This window comes from Amblyomma americanum, chromosome 8 (genome assembly GCF_052857255.1).
Source record: "Amblyomma americanum isolate KBUSLIRL-KWMA chromosome 8, ASM5285725v1, whole genome shotgun sequence".
Lineage (NCBI taxonomy): Eukaryota > Metazoa > Arthropoda > Arachnida > Ixodida > Ixodidae > Amblyomma > Amblyomma americanum.
The window spans coordinates 40,410,374-40,426,424 of record NC_135504.1 but is presented as its reverse complement, the minus strand read 5'-3'; the positions used below and the strand labels follow the sequence as shown (position 1 = coordinate 40,426,424).

General features: G+C 47.1%; 1 protein-coding gene across 2 annotated transcripts in view; it reads left to right on the top strand.

The window, feature by feature from the left end:
• Window positions 1–16,051, top strand: part of LOC144101441 (monocyte to macrophage differentiation factor 2) — a 56,727-nt gene that overhangs the window by 34,375 nt on the left and 6,301 nt on the right. The window contains exons 4-7 of one of the 2 annotated variants that reach the window (XM_077634617.1): window positions 2,733–2,814; window positions 5,109–5,266; window positions 6,258–6,332; window positions 8,820–8,921. In XM_077634617.1, coding sequence (XP_077490743.1) covers window positions 2,733–2,814; window positions 5,109–5,266; window positions 6,258–6,332; window positions 8,820–8,921 — 417 coding nt within the window. Of the gene's footprint in view, window positions 1–2,714; window positions 2,815–5,108; window positions 5,267–6,257; window positions 6,333–8,819; window positions 8,922–16,051 lie in introns of both variants that reach the window. The other variant, XM_077634616.1, reaches the window with a different exon arrangement.

Here is a 16,051-nt window from a genome sequence, read left to right as displayed (position 1 = left end):
GCGCTTGCGCATGCGCAGCAGACAAAGCAGCAGACGACGCCGCTGCGCCCAGCGTTACTATTGGCTGCGCCAGCGACCAAAGACTCCCAGAATTCCTTGCGAAATCGCGTGACATCCGGGACACTTTCTGTCGTGCAGCTCGGATAGCGAGGGCCTCTCCTGAGTTTTCCTTCCCTCATGACGTTCCCATGGATGTTTTCGCGCCACTCTCTCCACGTTGCGTCGACATTGGAGAGGCGGTGCATTGAGACAGCTCGCCAGCCCTACTTCTACCCTCTTCCACCGGGGCTGGGGGAGGAGGTGCTGCGGAAAAGAAAACAAAAAAAGACGTGGCAACAACGGTCTCCCTGCGAATGGACACGTCAGACGCACCGTGAGAGAGTCGGCGGTAAAACGAGAAAGAGGCAGTGTACGGGTACAGACGACGCACAGAGAAAAGACACGCCACTGAAGACCAGGTGGGCGCTAGAGAGCGCTGCCGTCAGCGCCTCGTAGTCGCCAGGCACGAAGAAAACAAAGCCCCACAAGCAAAGTACGCGGGGGTTCTTCCAACGGAAGTCGCGCAGGCACCCACGGCAGTAAGGCGACACGAACCGCTCCACGCTGGCGCCACTGGTCTGCAGACGGCTTTGGGAGCGCGTGCTTTTGCGCAAGTCTTTCGTAAGCGTGACACCCTGTAGTAGAGCGGCAACCACCACCACCCGACACCAATTCCGCTCGCGCGGCGTCGCAGAGAGCTCACGCGCGCGCGCGATGCAAGGCCGATGCAAAGGACACCGACATCCTCTGCTTCGCGAGTTTCTTTTTTATGTTTGCGTCGATGCCAACGGAAGGGTACGAGTCTCAGGCGTAGCTAAGTAGGTGAGACGGGGATGTGCGTATACTGTTCCAACTTGTCGTTGTTAGGTGCCGCCGCTTCTGCAGCGTACCGCGGTTCTCTCGTCAAGCCTTCCATAGCCCGCGTGCAGTTTCAGGAAGGAAAAGCCCACGTACCGCACAATTTCTTATACCCTACCATACCCTGACCTGCCTTACCGTACCACTCTATGCCATGCCACGCCTTTCCAGCCTTCTCCAGTCCACCATACCGTAGCATGTACTGTACAGTCAGGCCGGAATGAAACGCGAACGGCACCTGTGAACAAAACAAGATATTTTACCCGGGTACTTTCAGCTGTAGTGTGTAGCTGGACTGAGTCATGCGTTGGAGTAAAGGGTGTGCCGAAGTACATATTCATCAACTGGTTTTGAATGAATATCTCGCGACAATGTAGAAAAGGATGGCATAAGCGCGTTCACGTTTAATTCCGGCCTGGCTGAACGTGTGATGCCAACCACACCATACCGACCATACCTCACCTATTAACGATATGCCTTTGCATACTAAATCGTATCATACCATTACCTATTGTACCCCGGTATATCCTTCCCAGTCATGTCGTATATCATGCAGTGTCGTACTATATTACGCTCATATGCTATCATATCGCACCATACACTGCCCTATACCCTGCCGTACCATGCCATACCCTTCCCTGTATCATGGCACAATACGCTGTGCCGTACCACACCATCCCATCCCATACGATACCATATACCACACCGTACTATACCAAAGCAAAGCATGCCATACCATACCACTGCATACCACACCACACCATACCATACCATACGATACCATGTCATACCCTTCCCTATATCATGGCATACTACACTCTGCCGTACCATTCCATCCCATACGATACTGTGTACCACACCATACTATACCAAAGCATAGCATGCCATACCATACCACTGCATACCACACCACATCATACCGCACCATACCATCCGATACCATGCCATACGCTTCCCTATATCATGGCATACTACACTCTGCCGTACCATCCCATCCCATGCGATACCGTGTACCACACTGTACTATACTCTGCCGTACCATCCCATCCCATGCGATACCGTGTACCACACTGTACTATACCAAAGCATAGCATGCCATACCATACCACTGCATACCACACCACATCATACCATACCATACCATATCATCCGATACCATGCCGTACCATTCCCTGTATCATGGCATACTACGCTCTGCCGTACCACACCATACCATCCCATTCGATACCATATACCACACCGTACTATACCAAAGCATAGCATGCCATACCATACCACTGCATACCACACCACATCATACCATCCGATACCATGCCATACCCTTCCCTATATCATGGCATACTACACTCTGCCGTACCATCCCATACGATACCGTATACCACACCGTATGATACCAAAGCATAGCATGCCATACCATACCACTGCATACCACACCACATCATACCACACCACCATACCATCCGATACCGTGCCATACCATTCCCTATATCATGGCATACTACACGCTGCCACTCCATACCATCCCATCCCATACGATACCATATACCACACTGTACTATAGCAAAGCATAGCATGCCATACCATAGCATTGCATACCATACCACACCACACCATACCATACCATACCATACCATACCATACCATACCATCCGATACCATGCCATACCATTCCCTATATCATGGCATACTATACGCTGCCTTGCCGTGCCATATGTCACGCCGTATCATACCACACCACACCACCTCGATCGCTGCCACTGCGCAGCGGTGTCCGGACGCAGTGCAGGCGGGCCCTGACGCTCGCCGGCCGTCAAAAGCCGATTCTTTTTGCGCAGGCTGATGAACCCTCGTCCCATTGGCAACGAGCCCTACGTGCCGACGGAGCTGGAGCACGTCGCCAACATCATCACCCACGCGGTCAGTGCTTGCCGCTGGGCGCCAGGGTCACCCCAGTGGGGATACTAACCCACCGAGGGGAAAATTCCCGCCCTCCCTGATGATTATTTTCTGCCCGGTCTTCATAAGAGCATACCGTGATTCAGCGCTGCTTTTGGGGTATCAGCTAGCTGCAGTTGATTAGACACATTTATGTCACGATACATTGCTACCAAATCAGCAGATCTCGTACCTTCTCAAGCGAAAACAAACAAGCTGCTTGATATGGAGACGCCGTGGCCAAAGCCGGAAAGAAGTTACGGCCGCTATCTCCAAGGGATTGTAAGTATAGCATGAGGGGTAACAATGCATGCCCAATGCCCCAGTGGCCTTCGCCAGTGCCTTTTTTTCCCTAACAAACTGCGATCCCAGAACGCGAGCAAAGGATGATGTCTCAACGAAACTGTTTAGTTGGTCGGAGTTTATATTTTAAGTACGAAGAATATAATGGGCGAGAAAAACAAAAAATGAAGTTGCCCAGCCCAAACTTTCTTTAGGGCAGTGGAAGAACGGCTATGCCCAGAAAACGAAAACTGCAAATGCAGGAGGACGCAGGCGCGACTTTCAAATGACAAAAATACGCTCAGCGTTCTTGAGACGGTTTGAGCAGTCAAAAGCCGTTTACAAAGCAACAATCGAGTCAGCAGGTGACATTATTCTGTTGCTACATTGAGTTTTACACACATCAAGAGCTGAGGCTGTCATAGCCAAACATAGGATTAAGAATTGGTGTTGTGCTAAAAGACTAAAAAGTTCGAAAAAGTTACGACTGACTTCAAATATTTCCTTCTTTCGGGAATCCAAAGACACAGGAAGGATATGCAACTACATTTTCTCCTAAACGAAAGCTAGAAAGGGAATGTGTCGTCCGTAAATGCTTATGTAAAAGGAAATTCATCTTGTGTTTAATTTCTTTTTTTTTCATGAAAGAAGGTCGTGATTTATTGCGAGCTCGTCTCTGCATGCTCTGAAATTGGTTCTTTTTTCGCAGAGATGAAGTTTCAAGCGCGTAAGAGGTTTGTGCCCAAAGCGAAGACGGCATAAAATCATTCCGACAAAATGCTCTTGGCATATGCATGACCTCCATTTTTTAAAAGAGGTCTCCCAAAGTGTAGTTTGTTGAATGCTTTTGTTGTGTGCAATACAAATATGAGTGGTATTTTTTAATATACAAACGAATAATTTGACTGCGTAAACTGTCTTAAGTGTTCTGTTCACTCTGGTCCTTCTGCACCAACAAACACCAGTAACAGAGAAATATATATCGTCAGCATCATCATCATTACATTTGGTGGCCTGTGGCTGCAATAAAGACAGTTGAAAGTTGCGCATGCTGCTCCTGCAAGCCTTTATGTCTGTCTTCACTTTGTGCGCATAACCGCCACATTAAAAAACAAGCATGACATATGTTTCTCGTTTGGCATAATGAACCGAATATAACCGAACGTTGTCCACAGCCGCATGAACGTCATGGCGCATGCGACCGAAATTCGCTGCGTCAGTGGCGACATCTCGCGATGTTCCGCTCAACCCAAGTGTGGAACCATTCACCGAGCCCGCGCCATCTGCTGGTAAAAATCTTCCCCCGAGAGATGCTTTCTATACCATTAACGCCGTATTTTCAACCCTACTTTTGCTGAGTTTATGTTCACCAAAAATTAGTCGCAGACAGCAATACATACCTAGCAAATATTGACGAAAGCATTTTTCAACGGGAAAGAGCTTGAGAGCAATTTTTTTCATATTTTCCAAAATTTCGCTACAACAATCAATATATCCGCATATGTCCCGTCGCCAGGCTTGCATTTGTTCTTGCTATTAATGTTTTTGCAGCCGTAAAGAGCATTCCACATTGGTTTTCTTGGCAGTCTTAGCTGCTGGAAGCGAACGATGGGAAAACTTTAAAAGGAAGATTTTGGTGCGCGTCGGAAGAATGAACCATTGCCTTCAATATTTATTTAACAGTATCTTACAATAGTCCAATATTCAAAATTATTGGCCAAGAATTCTGGACATGCTTCGGTTAAATAGAACTGAAGAAGAGTGACTTAATGGTTCAGTTAGCGATTTATTTCAAGATGAGAAAGCTTAAGAACTAAACTGAGTTCTTGTGAAAGTTTCCACTAAAACTAGTTTCCAGGCTACTTACTTGCATAGCTGCATTACGGCAACGCTGTTGAGCAGGTACTTATAAAACTACGAAGTGCGGGAATCTGACACCTCGCAACTAAACCCCCTCGCCGCTCCTGAACAAGCGCCTGTTCGTCCTCGTGCAGCTGAGCATCCTGCCGAGCTTCTTCGCGCTCCGGTTCCTGCTGCAGCGGGCGCACACGCCGGCTCACTACACGGCCGCCGTGGTGTACGGGCTCGCCCTGGTCACTCTCTTCGTGACCTCCTCACTCTTTCACTCAATCCACTTCCTTGGAAAGCTCAGGTGAGCCGTTGACGCACAAACTCTTTCCTTCGCACTTGTTTCCTTGAACACGGCACCTATTCTTCCTTTCTTCTTTCACTCCCTCCTTTATCCCTTCCCTTACGGCGCGGTTCAGGTGTCCAAAGATATATGAGACAGATACTGCACCATTTCCTTTCCCCCCAAACCAATTATAATAATATTATATACCACCTGAGAACCCCGTGGGTGACACGTGGACAGCACGTGCACTCCACGTGCAGTCCTCGTGTCACGTGCGCTGCACGTGCACTAACTCTGTGTCGGGGTATAGAAAGCAAACTTCGAAGAACTTATTGTTTCCATTCTGTGAATCACTCCCGCATATTCTATTCATGTCAGCAGTGTGATAGCTGATTTGGATGAATGAATGAATGAATGAATGAATGAATGAATGAATGAATGAATGAATGAATGAATGAATGAATGAATGAATGAATGAAGCCACCGCGGTGACTGAGTGGTTATGGCGCTCGGCTGCTGGCCCGAAAGAGGCGGGTTCGATCCCGGCCGCGGTAGTCGAATTTCGATGGAGGCGAAATTCTAGAGGCCCGTGTACTGTGCTATGTCAGTGCACGTTAAAGAACCCCAGGTGGTCGAAATTTCCGGAGCCCTTCACTACGGCGTCTCTCATAGCCTGAGTCGCTTTGGGACGTTAAACCCCCATAAACCAAACCAAACCGAATGAATGAATGAATGAATGAATGAATGAATGAATGAATGAATGAATGAATGAATGAATGAATGAATGAATGAATGAATGTGAAGAAGTGGTTGCCTGTGTTCTCCCTTGAGAAAAGCGTCGGATACCTTCGTTAGCGACCTGTCACCAAAACAACAAGGAACAAAAATGAGTCAATGCTTGCTTCGAAACACGAGTGTCAGGAAATTATTTTGTCTCCGTATCTCGCCGTTTTGCCTGTTGCGTTCTTGCATGTGCAGAGCGCGCGTTCGTTTCCATTCTCCACCGCAGGACCCTCAAAGTGATCTTACACCGGTGCGACCGTGCTGCCATCTACATTTTCATCGCGTCAGCCTACACGCCCTGGTGAGCACTGACTGACGCTGTGTTGTGCCACTGCCACCGAAGAGCCGCGGTCACTCATTAGATGGCGCTGTCTGTCACACACATATACGTGTTACGTTAGCCGCAGTTAGCGCTGACTCTGGAAACAGTGAAAAGCGAAATACGTTTGTGTACCCGTGCCGTGAGCATAAATTCTCCATCAGAACGCTGCTGGCGAACTCGGCTAGCGAAACCACCTTTGCAGATCACACAAAGTGGAAAGCCGTTGCTGTTGGCTACGTATAACGTGTAGAGATAGCTATACTCAGGAACAGCTTTCTATGACAAATGCAGAAACGAAATGAGCGTTTGTTTAGTTTAATTCTAGCGCGTAACCACTGCCATTGCTCAACAATGACATACTGTAACAGCACCACCTTATAGCTCTATCATGCTGTGTCATAGTTCTATTATAGCATATCAAAACTATACAAGCCTAGCTCTACCATACCGAGCCGCAACTCTACCACATCCGTATATAAACTTCACCGCAGTGCACCAAAGCGCTACCGCATAGCCAACGCGAAAAAAAAACGAGGACGCAAGGACCTCATGTCTACGGCATCATTCGCCACGTAAAGTCGCTCCTGCGTTCATTTCTTTAACTGCGGTAGATGGCGTGTTTCGGTTAAAAAATCCCGCTGAGCCAAGCGGGCACTGCTTTAAACATAAGACCAACGTAAAATGTAACACCGGTCGCCAGCGTAAAAGACCTCGCCGGGTTCCTCGAGTTTCCTCAAGATGCTCGTCCGTAAGCAATGAGGAGATGTCGTCACACCGCGTCTCCTGACGTCACACAGCTCAGCATCAGTCATAGGTGGATTCTTTAACACGCGACAAAAAACTCCTGTGGCAGAGCGGTGAAGCCGCAATGGTTGTGACGCTTTTATAAAAACTTCGCGCACGTGGCCTGCAGTGAAATCGCGTTACATTGAAAAGGAGGATCATGTAGTGTAATTCTGTCTTGTCCAGAATCGCTCCACACATTTACCTACCCCCCCCCCCCCCCCCCCCGCGTAAAAGAAAAGAAAAACCGGTATGTGCCGCACTTTAAAAGCCGGCATGTAGAGGGCACCGCGCAAGTTTCGAAAAAAAAAACGATGTACACGAAATGAAGGCACGCTTACTGTCCTGTCCGAAAACAGCCGATGAAGAGGGCGGGATAACGGCGACGAACTACCGGCGCGTGGCATTACGCGACCTGTGTCCCAGCCTGTGGCAAAGTGAAAAAGTGTGGCAGCTCTTCCACGTGATCGGCACCTCAGCGCAGTTTAAATTAGGGAGAAAGCTTACTCTTCGTTCGACGCTGGAGTGGGGTTAGCACTGAGGCTTTTTCCCACGAAAATGCTACGAAAAAAAGGAGCAAGTAGAAATATATGAAAATATATGTAATGTAGTAACCTGAATCGTTCCACTCAGATCGACGTGACAAGGTTCGGTCAGAATTTGCTGCCCCCTGCTATTGGCTAACTCGACTTACTCACTTTAGTTCTCAGTTTCACCTACCAAACGTTGTTCATTGCAATATCTCGCACGTCTATGAGTGTTGCGATTGCACTCATGTCGAAGGTTGAGGCTTTTTTTTTTGTACCAGACCTTCTACCGGGCCGTCAGCTGTGCTGATGCCGGGATTTTCTAACCCATCAGCTATGACGCCCTCCTCAAGCCCCATTTTGAATCAATCCTGTGCTAACTTTACCATAATTTGCCCCTGATAGAAGCACTTCCGAACCTCTTCCACGAACCTCTAGAGCGACTTACTCTGGACGTTGATGATAGCGCTGATTTGAATGACTGATGATAGCAATTTGAATAGAACCGAATAAATATAGTTTTTTTACCGCTCCAGAGCTGTTTACTCATTCCTACCGCGACTTAAAATGTGGGCATGACCTTCGGCGAGTTTCTCGAGGTTTACGGACGGTATCGCCACCTGCAGGCTGTGCGGTCAGACATTTCTGGGCTCGTGATTTCATTTCTCCGCCTCTTGGGCGGCCTTCAGGAGTTCATCTGAAAGCCGCAAGATGGCGCGACAGTCAGCCAACTTAAACCAATCAGCGCGCGCCTAATTTTTCAACCCCTTTTTTAGGAATTGCGAAGCTGGTGTGGTCAAACGCTGCGGTAAATTTATCTGCTGGCTTGCAAAAACTTTCCCGGCCGCCTTGCAGAGCTCACCTGAATTACATTAAAGTGAAGCAATGCATTTAAAGGCTTTCGCTGTATATGTGGCCTAGCCGAGCGGAAATGCGCGATAATCCGTCGCCATTACCGAGCCTAATCTACGGGAAGGCAACAGATTCATCCAGCGTTTCAATGGCAAACTGTCTGCCTACAAAAGCTGGCGCGGTAATTCGCTCTTACTGTCTAAACAGTACTGAATTCTTGGTCTAAACAGTACTGAATTCTCGAAGAAGATGCTCAGCGCAGCCTCCGTGTATCTACTGACAAGCTTCACTGTTCCGTGTGCAGGCTCCTTCTCCGCGAGTACAGCTCGTGGGGTCAGAAGCAGCTGTACGTGGTGTGGTTTCTCTGCCTTCTCGGCATCACCTACCAGAACATCTTCCACGAGAAGTGAGTCTCTCTTTGCCCCCCCCCCCTCTCTCTCTGACTAATAAACTGGGCCTTCACCGCCAGCGTGCTTCTTTTAATCTCTCCCTTTCCCTTACAACGAATTTCCCAGTACAACGAACAGGTTTCGTGATTGCGCGCGTAAAACGATAAAGGCGTTGGCCTCCAGTCGGGCAGTGGTACAAAACGCCGCCTTTATTGTAATCGAGTGAAGCTTTCTCATTACACAACTCCGATTTTTACCGTTTTCGTAATTTGCTCGCAACCTATTATGTGCGATTCAAGAAGTGCAGCATACCTTACGCTCCCAGAACACTTGGTATTCTGCAATTTTAACCGTGCGAAGCGGCATTTTCGATAAATTAGCCGCTCGGCAGATCTACGTTTTACAAGTTCTCCATTCGCCAAACCACCTGCCTGCCAGTTGTTCGTTGGTAGGCGGGCTTTCAAACGGTAGGGCAGAAGACTGCGACCTATATTTACTGTATTAATTATTAGATACTCCTGGCCAGTATAAGGCCCAAGTAGGAGTGACGGGTGTACACATATAAAATACCAGCACTCCACAACCCTAATAAAGTTAAACTGCAGCAATAACCGATAAGCTGAATGTATTTAATGTTGTGCTTGACCAACTGAGCACTGGGTGCACAATTTATTAGCAACTTAATACGACAGACTTCCCACTCAAGCAGAAAGCAGCGGCTGGGATGCCACGTCATGAGAACGCGCTTGTCACGTGTCAAGTCGCCGCGTAAACGCATAGGCAGACCGGGGGAACAGAGGTGCGCGCGAAGTTTTTGACAGCGTATTTCTTTCTTTGAGCCAATAAGGTCGCTGATTCTTTTCCTGTCGTTTCTATCTAGTAACAATACGAAACACTGAGTAGGTGATCAAACCAAAATATTTTTCGCGCGGCATCTTCTTGAAAGCGCTCTCAAACAATAATTGGGACGTCTGAGCATTTTGTCGTTTTTTTTCTATATAGTAGTCTCTATAGTCGGATACAACTCAAGAACGAAGCCGCTTTTCCCCGTCAAAGGACCTCCTTCCAGCCAATGGCGTCGGCCGATTCTCATGAGCCTCCTAAAGTGACAAATCAGTGAGGAGACTATACCTGGTCATGGAGGGATGGGTCTGTTCTCTTTCATCTGCCGCTCATCCCTGCATTGTCACGCTAGCAGGCTTATGAAAATCAGCCGCCGCCATTGGCTGGAATTAGCTCCTTTGACGGGGGAAAGCTGCTTTGTTGTTGAGTTTTATGCGGCTACAGTATTGTTCTTTGAACGCGAACACCTGTTCGTCCGGCCTCTGACGGTAAAACGCTGGCGCCGGTGTGTGGTGGTTAGTTACAGCACGCTGTTAGGTTGAATTTTTCCCCCTCATATTAGCTCGTTCAGAGCGGCTCTTTTCTCCTTCGTTGTCATCTGTAGAGTTTGCATTTGTTTATACGTTAATTGCCACCATGTTTTCTGAAATGTCATTGTTTAAACAGCTAGTATGTGGCGCCTATATTTAATACGAAGTGCTAAATAAAATGTAGCAGATCAAACTGCATGATTTCTTTCCTTCTTTTGTTGTTCCTCTCGCAGCAACCTGTAAGTACCTTGCGCAGAGACTCACTTCACTTGTACTTTTAGTTTGCAGTCTCACATTTACCGCTAGCCAAAAGCGCTGTGTTAACGGACTCCTGAAACTTCAAAACAAAAAAAAAAGCAAGGAAGCCACGTGACACTCGCCTTTTGATTGCTTGGCAGAGCCGCTGCTGGGGTGCCATTTTACAGCCGCTATTATCGCTAAAGAAGATCAAGACGTGTGCAGGCGGCATGAGGTGGCCACGGCTGGCATGGGATATAGTTAATTGGCGAGATAGGGAAGAGGCCTTTGCCCTGCAGTGGGCGTAGTCAGGCTGATGATGATGCTAATGATTATGGCTTCAAGGTCATTTATACTTTTCAGTTCTAACATCACGACAATACAGCTGATAATTTCGCGGGAATATAAAAACGTGTTCAGCGCACTTTAGCGTAAATTTGGAGAGGCAAGTTTATACCCCCTTCTAAATATTGATAGCGAGAACTAGTAATTTATGGAAGATGTCCCCCAGCGAAACATTCACATGAGGAAGCATTTACTTTCACTTGCGGAAGTATTTTTGTAGCGTTCAGCAGGTGAAACAGTCCCTAGAGCGTAAGCAAAAATCAAAGCAGCACAACTTTCAAGCAAAGCGCAGAGAAAGAACGAACTCCACAGCGCGGTGGTCATCATAATTATCTGTTACTTGTCTTGAAAATTGATGTTTTTCCTTCTTTTTTTAGCTGCCATTGATCCACAACTAGCGCGGGCAGAAACGCTCCCTAGAAGGTCCTCTTCAGGAAACGTTTCCTAAACCATTCGCTTAACGGACTCTAGACACCTAATTTTATTGCGTGTTTTCTTCTTCAAAATGACGCATTAGACGTTAGAGTACAGTTGAGTTTCCCCTTCCGGTGGCGATGAGAGGAAACTACTTGATGATGAAATCGGGGTTTCTTGATGACCCGGTGGTTCTACTCGCAAACATTCACATTACTCAAGGAAAGGAGAAGGTTAACTATTTATTTACAACATAGGTAAAAAAACGAGAAGAAACAAAGCAAGGAGAAAACTATTTACATGACTAAATCGTGGATCAGACGAATTCAGCCCCCGCTCAACCCAGAGCGCTTGGTTTTAAACCCTCTGTCTCCGCCCTTAGCGGGGACAGCAACCAATAAGATAACAAACGACCCATCTCGCCAATCAGTGGTCAGGGAAAGGAAAATAAGGTCCGCCCACTGATCAGAGATTGGGGAAAAAGTTCTGATTAAAACATTTGGGAAGGAGGTTTCAAATAACCACACAAACAACACAAATGCGACTTCCGTTCCCCACGCCACCCACGGCACCACAGATGCGAGAAACACGTGCCGACGAGGCGATGACTCAGGTTGTTGACAGCAACAAAGAGAACACAGTCGTTAAGGGAATAATCCGTTTCCTGGTCACCCAGCACTCGGTCCCCACCCAGCTGTATCTCTCCCGCATTGCCGAAGTCTCGTCACCCCTTGACGACGCACCCATGTCGACAGCTGTATCTGGTTAGGCTTTTTCAAGGCGGATTACGCCCGAGGCGGCGCGGGTAAACAAGGACGTCCGCTGCAAGACGGAGGAAGTAGGGACCAGACGGCTCCCTTTGATGCGGCACGCGGCGCCGACACTGGCGCGGCCTTTCTCAGTCTTCTTTCGAAGAACGGTCAGCGAACTCCACAAGTACATGGATCACAGCGTGGTACAAATAATTTAAAAATTATTTTCTTCTCTCATGCTGTTTCGGTTTAATCACTTTAGGTCACGTGACACAAAGAAAAACTAATATAAACGCGGATGATCAGTTTCAAACCACTACAGCACTTAAACGAGCCTGCTTCAGAAGCTAGACTTACAACGAACGACTTATCACCAGTTATATTGTCGTTTTTTTTTCGTTCTTTACGGGTACTAAAGTTCAACTATACGTCACAGACATCGTTCAGTTAAAGAAACCAAACCCGAAACAGCGTCAAGAAGAAATTCAATTATAAATTATCTAGCGGCCGTAGGCGAATACCACGGGGTGCTTCATATTTACCAGTGTCTAACGCATCGTTTGAAAGAAGAGAACACGCAACGAAAAATTTGGCGTCTATAGCCCTTTATGGAAGCATGTCTAAGCTTTCACTTGATGATTTAGTAGCTAAAGTGTTCACTTAAGCGTGTTAGAAGGTTGACTAGAGAGAGTATTAGGTACGCACCAGAGACTGCTCCACACAAATAACGTCACGTCTTGCTTTGACCAGCACGAGCACATCTTTCTGAGCCGTGGCGCTTGCCGTCGCAATTGGAAAATTTTAAGCCCGTAGCCTAAAGGGCAAACACACATGTTGAGAGGAACGTGACTATAGGCAAGGACGATCTCGACCGTACCACGCAGTTAGCGGATACTGTTGATCGTCTTATACCTGTGTTACACGGGCGTTTTCAACGGCAGTTCAGTTAATCGCCAGTTGAGGATTTCAACTGCCGTTGAACTCAACTGGAATCGCCAGCTGTTACACGAGCACTTCGCGTTCAGTTCAGTTAGCACTCTAACCACATGACCTCGCGTCTAGAGCGAAGTGTAAATAAGAAACAGGCAGCGGCTGCATTTTTTTCTTGTTGTAAATGATCGTAGTGTGTATATTGTTTACTATAGTGACAATTCTTGTTGTGTATTTTTTGCTTTGCTGTAGAAATTTGTGGGTGCGAAGCACACTGAGCCAAGACAATCCAGTAAGAGGGCAAGTTTTTCGGTCCGTAGGTCGCCATCTTGTCAGTTGGCCGTTCAACTAAGATCCCCGATCTCAGTCGAACTCAACTGCCGTTGAGATTTGAACGGCAGTTAGCACTGCCGTGTAACACCGCTAACTGCCGTTCAGTTTAACTGAGAGTCAACTGAACTGCCGTTGAAAACGCCCGTGTAACACGGGTATTAGCATAGCCTCCTTTATACTCTCCGTGCCCGTCAGCTCAGCGCGATAACAATAGCGCGGCACAGTCGCGGATGTTGCGCGACGCCGCCGTTCTCACTGCTGGGGGCGCCACTGACGGAGGGTCAAGGCGCAGACAGCGTGGGGTGTACCGCGACGTTGCTATTTGCCACAAGCGGAACGTTTGCTACTAAACCTGTGTTACACCTTTCTATTCTACTTGAAAGCGGACTTATCTACGCGTAACGGCCATTTAACGCATTTTGTTGCTGAGACGTGAGAATTTCAACATTGCATGCAGTGTGCGCACTGCACATAACATTACAAGATTCATCAACAGTGTTCTGCTTTTTCTGCAGATGCAGCTCGAATAAATTAAGATTAATAACTGCACATACCATTACAAGATTAATCAACAGTGTTCTGCTTTTTCTGCAGATGCAGCTCGAATAAATGAAGATTAATAATATACTCATATAAAACAGAATTCAGGAGCACAGGTACCAGCGTTTATTTACAGGTAAAAAAAAGCAGCTGAGAAAGCTAGAAATAATAAATGATTCAATTGCACTCATCTAAATCAAAACTGAGGAGCATGCATAGCAGTATTTATTGGCAGGTTTCAGGTCAAAAACAGCTGCTCTACAGCTTCATGCATTTCCGCGAAAGAGGCTTCTGGCTGAATGGCTTGTACAAGTCATGTTTGTCCGTTACTGCACTTGCATAGTTGGTTAGTAGTGGCCTGATGAACCTGGTGGTCATGAGTTCAGCCAAAGTTTCACGGTGCCCTCTGTCATTTACAGGACACTTCAGAAGGTGTGATCTGCAGACAGCTGACACTGCTGCCTCTGTCAGGGTCTTCAGTGGCTTTTGAAGTTGTGGTTTCTCCTTCAAAGCTGCTTCCACAAACAGTTGCAGTGTTTCCAAAATGTATAATAGCTGATCTGAGGGGTAAAGTAGTCCCCCTCTGTCCTGCAGCCGAGTAAACTGCTGAAGTGGCTGATTAGTAGGCGGCTTTGTAGTGAGCGCACAACACTTCTCACAATCTATATGCTCACTTACAACGCGAGCTATATACCCCCCTATATAGACTGTTGCAGACAACTGCAAAGTGGGGAGAGCTGCAGGGACACTCTGCACATTTAAACGTTTTAATACTTGCACAGCTGCCGCTGGCAGCTCGTCAGTGCTCTCAGATGCCTTTGGCATTGCAGCCGTAAGCGCTTTGCTGTGCTCTTCATCTTCACGACGTAGCACATTGCTGTATTCCGAGGCCGCTGCGATACCAGTATTCAAGATTTTTTGTAATCCTGACAGTACTGAGCGCACATCCAGTTGGTCATTGCAGCCCAGTGACCGCCTCAAAGTTCCAAATAAAGATTCAATAGGGTCACTGCTGAATTTCCTAGTGAGAACAAAGAAGAACTGCTCCTCAACTAATAAGTAGCGAATGCAGGCAGCAGTCGAGTATGTGGTCAGCAGGAGAGCTTCATATGTTTCAGCTGTCAGAAAGCCGCGTGCATAAGTGGCACTTTTTTTAATTTATCTATATACAGTGGAAATGTCACTTCGAGCCATTCAAGCCTCTCGTCGTTTGCATCATCGAAGTGCCTGACATCAGGGCATCTTTTCTCAATATGTTGCTTCTTGTTGCTCGTGTCATGTAGCAGGAACCAACGATAGACATTTTTCATGAACACTACTGTTGGTCCAGCATAACCAAACGATGGATGGCAACTGTGTCCTGCTTGTTCTTTTAAAAACTCGAGGGCAGAGGTAACGTCTGGTGAAAGCACCTCCACAGCACGCCTCACGTTCATTTTCTCAATGTTGTTGGGAAACACATGCTTCCTAGTTAAATTTCTCACTGGCTTTACTATCCATTCCTTCTGCATTTCATATAACTTCTTCAAGTGAGATGATGATATCTCTCCCTTCTCTCCGAGGTCCCGAGCAAGAAACTGCGAGCGAATGTTCTTCAGTATGTGGCAATAGTCGAAGCTTAAAAAAAGCAGCCGTTCTGGATCACATGGATGCTCTATCCTGTAGGTCAGGAATCCACCGCTGAGTTCTTTCATCGCACTGACGTTTACTTTATGATTGTCGCTGACAAGACGCACCACCTTGAAGCCGGCCTCCTCAACCTTGTTCAGAACAAAGAGCATCAGTTTTGACAGTTGCTTGCCGTTGAGGCCTTTTGTAAAAAAATATGACACAGGTATCCTGTATGAGGTGGACAGCCCATTAATAATAAAACAAAGCAAAGAATTTGCCAGTACAGATTTGCTGTCAGGGTCATTGGCTACACCCATGTCTACATGGCCAACAAAGCAATCTTGTTGCTTATTATATTGCAACTTTGCTTTAATCCTCATTTCGTCCACAATCAGGGAACAAACTCTGGACTGTGCAGAGTTAAGCTTCTCCAGCTCAGATTTTAGTCGAGCTTCTACAAGGCCACTAAAACCTGTCTCTCCAGAGGTATTCCCAATGAAGTTTTGAAGCGTGTTCCTGCTTGGCAGCTTCAGAAGTCTTTCCTTCCTGATGTGCTCATACGCCTTGGTAGAAAGGTGCCTAAGCACAATGCAATGGCGTACTACATCTTCC